The sequence below is a fragment of the Marmota marmota genome, unplaced genomic scaffold (genome assembly GCF_001458135.2).
Source record: "Marmota marmota marmota unplaced genomic scaffold, marMar, whole genome shotgun sequence".
Taxonomy (NCBI): Eukaryota; Metazoa; Chordata; class Mammalia; order Rodentia; family Sciuridae; genus Marmota; species Marmota marmota.
This window is the reverse complement of record NW_025999853.1, coordinates 48,838,981-48,849,869: the sequence shown is the minus strand read 5'-3', so window position 1 is coordinate 48,849,869 and position 10,889 is coordinate 48,838,981. Positions and strand designations below refer to the sequence as shown.

At 46.3% G+C, this 10,889-nt stretch overlaps 1 protein-coding gene across 1 annotated transcript; it reads right to left on the bottom strand.

Moving 5' to 3' along the window:
* Positions 1-4,060: 4,060 nt before the first annotated feature.
* Tac3 (tachykinin precursor 3) lies at positions 4,061-10,796 on the bottom strand. The gene is made up of 7 exons (XM_015482672.2): positions 10,622-10,796; positions 9,930-10,069; positions 7,461-7,566; positions 7,229-7,258; positions 6,612-6,665; positions 6,170-6,244; positions 4,061-4,351 (listed from the first exon to the last, which is right to left on the bottom strand). The coding sequence occupies exons 2-6, from the start codon at positions 10,041-10,043 to the stop codon at positions 6,171-6,173; spliced, it is 378 nt and encodes a 125-aa protein (XP_015338158.1). The 5' UTR covers positions 10,044-10,069; positions 10,622-10,796; the 3' UTR covers positions 4,061-4,351; position 6,170.
* Positions 10,797-10,889: the final 93 nt, after the last annotated feature.

Sequence of the window (10,889 nt, the reverse complement as noted above, 5' to 3'; positions counted from 1 at the left end):
CGGGGCCGGGAGCCTGCCTCCGCGCCAAGACCCCAGGCCTGGCCTTTCCAAGAGCAGATCCAAGACTGGAAGATCACCTACTCTTCGCCTTAGCGGCTGGGGAGTGAAAAGCCCGATCAAAACTCATTTTGGATCTGGTAGTCCAAAAGCTTCTCAGAATGTCCCCTGTTGCAGTTTTACAAAACATTGAATGCTTTCTGAAGACAGCTCCTGACTTCATCTCCGCTCTTAACCACACTCCCTGGTAGATGCTTAACAAAGCCTGTGTGAATGATTCAAGGAATGAATGAATGAAGGAGCACTTGAGGGCTGGACCACTGGTGTCCCTCATTCCACTGATGACCCACTACTGTCCCTCCTTCTGTGATAATAGGAGCAAATATGACTCCATTTTGTTTTATGACTTCATCCTGTAAAACAACCATGCCAAGTAGAAGAGTCATGACTGGGGCAAGATCTTCTTTTCCTTTTGCTATAGAAACCTTTAAGAACATAAAACTACCTAATGGGGTATTGTTTCTGTAACTAGGGTAATGGGGCTCTGTTTCTGTAACTGGGGTGATTGGGCTGATTGGTTAGGCTTCCCTCCGCTTGACTGCACTGTCCCGCTTCTGTAACATGGCTTGCTTGCATTGGCTAGACCCCCCCAAAATCACTTTTGCGGTTTTCAGGCTTATAAGGAGCGCCCTTGGAATTGTTCAGGGCTGGTCAGGGGAACAGCTTAATGTTCTGGTCAGCTGCCACCGGTGTGCTTCAATAAAGGCTTGATTCGATTACACGTGAGTGGTCTGGAAGTCAGTTTATGAAACCCTGGGACGAAGCTTTAACTATAACACTTCCACTTAGCCAGATGAAGGAAGTCACAGAATCCATTGCACCCTGGAAACCCAGGCCAGTCCTTGAAGCCTGTACTTCCAGAGTCTTTATAGAACTCCATCACTCTGCCTTCTCAGCATTCTAAATACTCTCCTCAGATGTGCCTGTCCAAAAGTAGCCATCAAAACAAAACAACCTACCCTGCCTGCCCTCCCCACAACCGCCTCCGAGACGTTGGAGGTCTTGGTTACCCCACTCTGTCTCCCAACAAGGAAGAAAGGTCCTGGCTCCAGGACCCTTCTGTTTCATCCTCTTTCTGGTTTCCTCCTGTCCACTCCCTAAAGATAACCCTCAGTCAGGCACAACCCCTCAGGACAGTCATATGGTAGGGTTCTAAATTCCCTGATGAATAAATTAGAAGGAGGGAACACAGGATCTTGCCAACTGATCTAAGCCAAGTTTGGCCATTTGGTGATGGCATGTTCTCTTGATGAATTTGGAAGATCATATGTCTTCATTTCCACAACCTCACTAACTGATGGTTGATAGTATTGAAAGGAGGCACTGTACCCCAAAAATGTAGCATTTATTAGCTAGAGGGCACAAAAACAGCCATGCAACCCGATCTTATGGTTTGGGGCTGAGGAATTCTATTTTGCCCTCTAGTAAAAGGGTCACTTAGAGACTGATGCAGTCGATGTTCTAATGGAAAGCCCAGCCCCCATGACTAGGCAGGTGAAAGAACTCACACTGGTCAGAAGATTCCAGACCTCCAGTACAATTCTAGAGATGCTAGGTGAATGACTTGCAAGGGCCATGGTTCAATCTTCCTAACCATCTGCTTAGGCCATCTCTGGAGTGTTGACTCCAGTAAACTTCATGAACTAGCAACCACCCGAAGGATGCAGGTGAAAGTTTATGCTGTTTATACTCAAGTATTTTTATTTAATTTATTTATTTATTGGTACCAGGGATTGAACCCAGAGGCACTTTGCCACATTCCCTAGCCCTTTTTTTTTTTTTTTTTTTGAGACAAGTTCTCATTGCTTAGGGCCTCGTTAAGTTGCTGGGCTGACTTTGAACTCATGATCCTCCTGCCTCATCCTCTTAAGCCACTGGGATTACAGGCTTGCACCACCATGCCCTGTTGAATATTCTTTTTAAAGTAAAGCACCACACAGTCACAACACCACTCATACAGAATGCTAAATGGAGAAGAAAGAACCAGGAACTTAGCCAAGGTCTTCTTGAACGGGTCTACTCTAGTATCAACCTCTTCACAACTAACAGCAAAAGGAGGGTCAAAATCCCTTCACACATTCTCTAAATTTAAAAAGAGAAACTTGATTTAAAATTTGTCTTCATTTTTCCTGCAATCCCCAGTATTGCAATTTTTGTCAGCCCCACCAGAGAGCAATCTTTCTGCATTTATACTCGTACTTGGCAAGCAATTATCTCACCTCAGCATATATGCCTGACTCCAAGTCTAAGCAGAATCAACTGTCAAAGTTTCCATAACCCAAAGGAATTCTCCATATTCCATGAAAATATCCCCTTTGAAAAGTGAGAGGTGCCTCACAGGAGAAAGGCTCTAGGATCTAGAGTGGGGGGCATCCTTTGACCTCTGCTATGAAGGGGGTTCTCTCTCTCCTTTCCCCATCCACATCATGCAACAACTGTCAATCTAAGGTGACTCCAGTCAGGTTCTTGGAAGACAAAACATTCACTAGTTTGAAAGAACTACCAGAAATGGCCTCTGACTCCAAGATCTTGTCCTGATGCCACCTTGAGAGAGCTGAATGTCAGCTTTATATTAATGCAGTTGGGGGGCACAACCAAGGCACCTGAACCACGTTAAGATTGGGGAGCCTGAGAATTTCCCAGGATGTTTCATGGGTACAGAGACCCCCTGGGATCAGTAGGCTGTGAGCACTGGCATATCAGATTAATGAAAGATACCCACACCCTCCACATTAAGTGCCTTTACACATTCTGAACTACTAGGCCAGTGCTGCAGGGGCTAATAACAGGCACATTATAGAGGAATATGAAACAAATGTTTTCCCCATTAATGCTAAAGATTTCTGCTCCTCTCTTTCTGGGCCTCGGTAGTCACTTCTCTGTCCACCCTCCATTCCAGCCAGATCAAGTTCTGTTTGTTTTTCTTTTTTCTTTTTGTACTGGGTATTGAACTCAGGGGCACTTAACCACTGAGCCACATCCCCATCCCTACTTTGTATTTTTTTTTTTTAAAAGAGAGAGAGGAGAGGGAGGGGGAGAGAGAGAGAGAGAATTTTTTTTTTTTAATGTTTATTGTTTAGTTTTCGGCAGACACAACATCTTTGTTTGTATGTGGTGCTGAGGATCGAACCCGGGCCGCACGCATGCCAGGCGAGCGCGCTACCGCTTGAGCCACATCCCCAGCCCCCCTACTTTGTATTTTATTAAGAGACAGGGTCTCACTGAGTTGCTTAGGGCCTTGCTAACTTACTGAGGCTGGCTTGGAACTTGAGATCCTCCTGCCTCAGCCTCCTGAACCACTGGATTACAGGCATGTATCACTATGCCTGGCTCTGTTTGCTCTTCCACAACCCTGCTAGTCTATAAAATCTGTGTACAGATCACCATCTCATCTCCATGGTCTGTCACAGAACCTGTGCTCCATGTTTACAGATATTAAGATGGTTCAGTACTATGGACACATCTTCTTCTGTAGCAGTGTGCTTTGCACAGCCTCGATCCTACCTCCCTCTCTAATTAAACAGTGTCAATTCAGGGACTAAGGTCTCCCAGGTTCATCTTAGAAATATACACAAAGGGCTGGGGGTGTGGCTCAGCGGTAGAGCGCTTACCTCGAACATGCAAGACCTTGGGTTCGATCCTCAGCACCACATATAAAAATAAACAAGTGAAATAAAGGTGATGTGTCCAACTACAACTAAAAAATAAATTTAAAAAAAAAAGAAATATACACAAAATCAGAATATTTGGTTTTTTCCTTATCTGAAGCTGGTCTGTGAAAGCCTCTGAGTGTTAAAAATTATATTCTAAATTCATATATTTATTTTTTAACCATTAAATAAATCTAATAGTAATTGTGTAAAGCACTATCAAAGGCACTATTAGGGCAATTGATATGTGTACAAAATAAAAATACTTCCATTTAAATATATGTATCATACATAGGTATATATGTATTTACAATGTAGCTGGAGAAAAGGAAAAGAATACATCACATCACTCATACGTAAAAATTCTTTATTATTGGGGAGTAGAGAGAGACATTATATTGTTAATGTAGGATGCTACAGAAACAATATTCAATCTACAGAATCTACAATCAATGACCATTGGGACTGGTGTAGTTTCTTTGCAGTTTCCACATCAGGCTGGGGTAGAAGAGTTGGGGAGGGTGTCAAAGCACAAGAAAGTTACAAGGATGGGGAAGAAAAAGGGAAAAAGGAGAACGTGCACCTGGCATCACGATAGGGGACAGTGTCTTCATGATGCAGCCCAGGGGTCCAAAAGTGGAGTGCTAAGGACAAAAAAACAAAAACACAAATCACATCTATGTTCTGTGAAACTCCCACTGACCACCTGCTGGGGAAGCAGGGGACAGGGAAGGGGCATTTGTAAAGGAGAAGAGACGGGAAGTTTTACACCTCAGTTTCACTGCAACCTTTAGACAGAAAGACTGGACCTCTTAATATCAGGTGCCTGCCCCTTCCCTGCTGCCCATCCAAGGTACCAGGTGCTAGTGCTCCCCCTGCCTTATTTAGTCCTTCCTTTTCCCAGAAACATCCCAGAGAAAGGATGGCACACAGATTACTTCCTTTTCCAACAGTTTCATGTGAATGAAGAAGATGATACAATGATCTGTGTTGATCCATCTCATCTAATCTCCTGTAAACACCAGCCTTCAGGGACCTTCCGTCCTATTCTGCCTGGCACCTAACAGGTTGAGAATGCTTCATCAGTGCTGAGATTATGAAGGCTGCAATTATGGGCCTGGTCCCTCTGAAAGAGCCTGGATTCACCAGCAAACATTAAAAGTAGATTTCCACAATGCACTTGTTTTTGCCATTTGTATAAAATACTATGGCAAAATTGCACTGTAATTATCTTTATGGCCGGTGCATAACGCTGGAGGAGAGTATGTCATCCAGATATAGCTGCCCATATAATTATCTGGCCGACGGCAGGACTGAAATAACCATCTAATGAGAGCAAAATGATACGGTAAGCACCATGTAATCAGCGAGTTACAGTTATTACAGCTCTTTGTGCCCTCTCACCCAATAGTAAATGGGGGGCCAGACCCAGTCTCTGGTCCAGGGAGTCATGCACAGGCAGTATCATCACCAGCCAGCCCCTTGGGTCTCTGGCTGGCCACCTTGAGACCAGCAAGTGTGGGTTCTAGGGGCACAGGGAGAGAGGCAGGGGGCTCCCTGTGATTACTGGGGTTCACGCATCTTTCTCCTCTCCTCTTCTCACCCTCTTTTTATGGAAGTTAGTGAAAAGAAAGCTATTAGTTGTGCGCTATTGCTGGGGTGTGGGGAGATGGTATCAAGGCATTAGGTTCTGAGATTTGACTAGACAGTTTCCCTGGGGGCTTACACTCACAGACAAGTGAGGAATCTGCCAGCCAACTCAGGCCTGAGGTCCATCCCAGACAGCTCTCGCAGGCAGTTCAGAGCCAGCCACGAGAGAGAAACACTACGACATCCTCCCACCTCCCAGGTCCAAAGAGCCATGATACAGCTAACACAGCATTGGGCCACCAGGCACCAGGCACTGTTCTAAACATCCTCTCTTTACTCCATCCCCAAGACCACAACGCTGGGAGGTACCACCATTGCCCTCATTTTTCAGATGAGTAAACTGAGGCACAGAGAATTAGGTAACTTGGCCATGGAGTCACAGTTAGAAAACGGCAGATCCAGGATTCAAAGTTAGGCCATGTTCTAATCCCTACATGGCACATAGAGGCTAAGATGTGGTTTCCAGCTACTCCTGTTAGACTTTAGAGTCCCTTGCATCTCTTCCTAAATCATCCTGTGTCTGACTAGCTCTATGCCTATTTCCTGAGTCTTTGAACCAAAAGATTCAGCCTGCCCAGGAGGCAAATGCTTCAAATGTGAATTGGATACCATATCTATAGTAATCAGATGATGACCTCTCCATCATAAGAAAACAGGGTCCAAACAACAGAAACTGCCTGTTAGGCTTCTTTTAGGGCAAATTAATGAGCATTAATGTCTTTAGCATCCAAGGAAATGTACAACTGGCAACCCCTCCCCCAACACACACAATCACACCAGTCCCCTCTCCACTCTCCACCAACGGTCCTTACTTTATTCTGCACTGGGGGGATACTTGAGGGTGCCAAAGCTGGGGATGTTCTCTGGATTCACATCAGTAGGATTATCTGGATGAAGTAAACAGTGTAATTAGAATAATTAGAAAAGATTTTTCTTTTTTCTTTCTTTTTTCCCTCCAGTACTAGGGACTGAACCCAGGGTTTCATGCAGGACAGGAGGGATTTTTCTGAATGTGTCCTTTACCCTGACCCAACATCCTAGCTAGAAAGGAGAGTGTTGGAAGAGAGTTGGGAGAGTGGGGAGGAAACAGAGCCTCATTCCTAGCAGTAGCAGGACTATCTTAGAAAAGGCCCCCACTCATTGCAACCCCCCAAAAAAATCTTACTTTTCCTCTGGTGACAAATAGACACTTAATTTCTGTCATGTCCTTACCAGTTCTCCAAATTCTTCTACTATACCTCCATACACTCCTACCTGGCTGGCTGTTTCTCTTGCCCATAAGTCCAACAAAGAAATCATGCATGTCACCTGCAGAAAAAAGCCAAAATTGTCAACAGAAGGAGTGATGCTTTCCCCATACATGTGTCAGGACTTCTGAGGTTAGGTTTCTAGTCTGTTTCTTTATACTGACCCTTCACAGCTATCCTTTATGACCACCTTTCCCTCCTCCACATTTCAAGGACTCTCTGTCCCAGCAGGTGCCTGTTTAGCATCTTCATAGGCCCCAAGAGATCCTTTGGTTCCTAATGTCCAGCCAGTGAAGTAGGATACCACCCCACCCCACCCTCTGGGCCCTGGCCTTCACACCTGCTGAGGAAGTATGTATGAGTGGGAGAGACAACTCCTAAAACTGTCCTCCTAGCTCCCTAGTTGTCTTTCCCAGTCATACAAAGCTGGCTCATCAGTTGTAGCTGACATAGTGTCTGCACCAGCTGAGATGGGGCTGGCCAAAATGGCCCCTAGGCCCCTGTCCATGGAGCTCTGAGTAAGTGACCAGGGAAGCAGAGCCTCCTTGTATCTCCCTCCCAGCAGCAGCAAGATTATCTTAGAGTCCATGTCATAGGTATTTGGAGGACGAAGAGGCTACTCACGTTTTTGGGGAAGTGATGATTCCTTAGGATCTGAGAAACCAAGAAAATGTGCGTAAATGGGGAGCAGATCAAGAAAGTAATGATGAAGGGGGATTAGCATCACAACCCTTACAGATTCACTAAGCTATGCTCTGTCTCCCACCCTCCCAACCCACCTAAATGGGTCTTCCAGGCCTATTTCATCTTCAGAGTCATTCCTCTCACACCCTCTCCCCCGAGGGCTGCTTCCTACCCACGCTAGCCTTGCTCAGCACTTTGAGCAATCCTTCCAGGGAGACAGGGCGGCTGTCAAAGAGTCTCCGCAGCAACGATGGGGGCAGCTGGTAAAGATCCGAGTCCTTTAGGGAAGAGAAAAGGAGGGCTGAAGGAGAAGGCTCATACCCTGTCCACACACTCTTCCCATATAAAGCAGCCTGAACCCATTACAGCTGAATTCCAATACATCTTTCTTTCAGGATTTCCTCTGGTTTACACTGGAAGAGAAGCAAGTACTCAGAGTATAATGTATGGACCAACAGCAGCACCAGCACAGAGGGGAGTTTGTTAGAAAGGCAGAATCTCCATCTTTTGCCAGACCTGCTGAAGCAGAATCTGCATTTGAACCTGACTGATCCCTAGGTGATTCATATCTACTGTGAGGTTTGAGAAACCCTAATGAAGCATCCCTGTAGGCTGGTCAACTGTCCTGTTTGCCTAGGACTAAGGACTTCCAGATATGAAGGACATTCTGTGCTCAAAATGGGTCAGTTGATCACACTAACTCCTAAGCTCGAGGACTGTCCTCTGGGGCCCCATTCCAATCCTGCAATCTCTCAGTGACAAAGGCCATAGGTTCTTTTCTCCCTGGCATATCAGGAACCAGTGTGCCCAGGGATGTGTTTGTTCTACTAAGAGAGAGCCACGAATGCCCCCATTCCCAAGAAAGCACCATCAGACAAAGCAGGTGTCCTCTGGTCTATACTCCATAAACGAGTCACAGACAAGACTCAGTCCTGAGGTGGGGTGGCAATAGATAGCCAGGGCACACCAGCTATGAGATCCCCCCATTCTGGGCTATGTCCATGGACGTTCCCCTCTCTGCTTCTTTATGGGAGGGAATTCTCTCATACTCCCCTTCTCCATGGCTTTTTGCCTCTGGTTTTTGCTCCCTCTCTCCTTTCTGTCCTGGATCTGTAATTTCAGGAAGGCCACATACTTGGAATGATATCCCTTCCTCTTCCTCACAAACAGAACCCAGATTCTGGAACTGCTGCCCAGCAGGGGCTCTTATGATTTTTTTTCTAGCAACTTGGGCACAGCAAGGTAGTGGGTACATGCCATATACCCAGTTAATTGCAGTTGCAAAGACGATGATTGTATTTGGAGACTTTCACCTTCAAACTCAGCAGAACCTCTCTCCAGAGCCCAGGCATCCTTAGGCTGCTATGCACACACAGCAGTGCATTTACCCAAGTACATACCAACCTAGTTGCCTGGGCACACTAAGGGCACACATATATTCTACCCTCTTCCTGCCTCAATTTCCCCATCTTCACAACCTGTGGGGAGAAAGGGCTAGAGGGCATTCGTCTTTCATTTGCCAGGAAGAGCAGAAGGGACATCTTATTACCCAAAATCCAGCAGCAGGTTTGTCTCTTAATAACCCAGACACTCTGACTACCCCAGACTGGAACTTTGGGGCACCAAACACAGGGTCCAGCCCATATCTGGCACTCCTGGGTGATTCTGAATGGGTTCAGGGCTTTTGGATCTGGCGCAGCTGCTGCCACCTGCAAGGCTGCCCTGCAATCTCTTTTTCTCTCTCTTCTTGGCCCAGCAGACACTTTCCCCAAATTGTTCAAATACTCTGCTGCCCAGCTCTTGTAATGAGATGTTAAACAGATTGGAGCTGGAGAGGCGGTTAGACTTTGCACACTGAATTTGTAATAAACTCCACCCATAATCATCTTAAAAGCATTTGTACCAGTGTAATTGCTGTCATTTCAAAACCTTCTAAAGACTTCTTCCCTGCACTCTCCCTGCACCGTAACCCTGGCAGTTCCTATTTTTTTTCTTAGAGGAACTTTGGAAATCAGGGCTCATTCTGACTTTTGGGGTTTTATTTTGTTCTGTTTGTTTTTGTTTTGTTATCCCATTTAAGCAGAAGCTAGAGGCAGCAAAGGTAGAGGAGGGCAGGAGACGGATTGAGATTTTACAAGTACCCAAGATTATAAGAGGTGGATAAGTGGAGGAAAAGACAATTTATTTTCATTTTAAAAATAAGATAATACACATAACTGATAGGTGAAATAGTATGCGAATGATCATTTGGGAGAGACAGTCTGCATTTCCTACTATCCAGGGAGTAAATAAGATCTGCCCTTGCCAAGAATAGAATCTGAGCCAGACCCTACAGAACCTTAGACCACCTTAGCTCACCTCTCACAGGACTATCAAATCACCAAGCCTCCTGACAATCAACCAACATATTTGTTGGGCACATTTTATGCACAAAGACATGCAGAGACAAAGATACTTAAAGACCTGAGACAATGGGAACGTGAGAGGATCAGAGAGGCAGAAACCCCAAAAAAGACAAAACACCCTAGGACAGAGAACCCACGTAACTCCCAACCCTGCCCTCCTCCCTTCTTCCGTACTCCAGACAGGAAGAACCCCAGGTGTCCATGATGTTCCCAGGACTCTGCTATGGCTGCCTTACCTTGCTGTGGCTCCCGCCAGGCACCACCTGTTCCTGTGACTCTTCACAGACAACCCCAAAGGTCCGAGCCAGACCAAGGGCCAGGATGACTGCGAACAGCAGGGCACTCCTCATGGTGCTTTAGAGGGCAAAGAGAGGCCCTGGGCAAGGCAGGGAGGGGAAGACAATACAGATACATGAAAACACAAGAGGCATTTGTGACCAGCAGCTCGACTCAACCTGCTTTCCCAGCCGTCAATTCTCCCATCCTACTCGTAGTCAGAAAAGAATAAAACACATCTCAGAGCCAGGGTTTCATCCTTTGGGCTCAGTTTTCCTGCTCCTTCATTAGACATCACCCCAGGATGTGCCCTTGGCAATGAGCAGTGGTAAATGCTGCCGGCCTCTAGCTCCCAACAAAGATGATGATTTATACAACATAAACTAGTCTGTTTCCTTAATCAGTTTAAAAAGAGGTCCTGAAGGCTATTTTTCAGAACTAGATAACCCCAAGACTTATGCAAAAACTTTCTGCTGTGGAATAATCAGTCTGTTAAAGCTCCAAATATTAGCAGCTCGCTACCCTACGGACACTTTCTGCTCACTACTCTGCTCACCTATCAGAATGCCATCTCCTTTATTCCCTCCTGACTCTGGCCCCTGACTCTTGGTGCCAGCTTCAGACTATCCAACACTCTTCCCCTTGTGCCTACCTGTGGGGCAGCTCTGAGCCTGGTGCTGGGGGGGACTGGCAGATCAGGGAGTTGATCAGTGGAGACTCCCCACTCCCCACAAGCTGGTGCTGCCGGTGCTGCTGATGCTGAGGCAAAGAGAGAAATGGTGGCAGGATCTGGAAGGTTGCAGGAACTCAGTCCCAGCTCCCCGATTAAGGCTCTGGGAGGGTCTGGGGGAGCCAAGGGGAGGGGCTGAGAGTCACCAATCCCAGGGTGGCTGGAGGGGAGGGGGGAAGATAGTGGGGGT

Excerpts from the sequence above, each read along its gene's own strand:
- Tac3 (XM_015482672.2), bottom strand. The coding sequence starts at position 10,043 with ATGAGGAGTGCCCTGCTGTTCGCAGTCATCCTGGCCCTTGGTCTGGCT. Across the intron at positions 7,567-9,929 it reads CTGGCGGGAGCCACAGCAAG|GACTCGGATCTTTACCAGCT; the intron begins GTAAGGCAGCCA and ends TCTTCCCTAAAG. Across the intron at positions 6,245-6,611 it reads CAAGAGAAACAGCCAGCCAG|ATAATCCTACTGATGTGAAT; the intron begins GTAGGAGTGTAT and ends TACTTCATCCAG.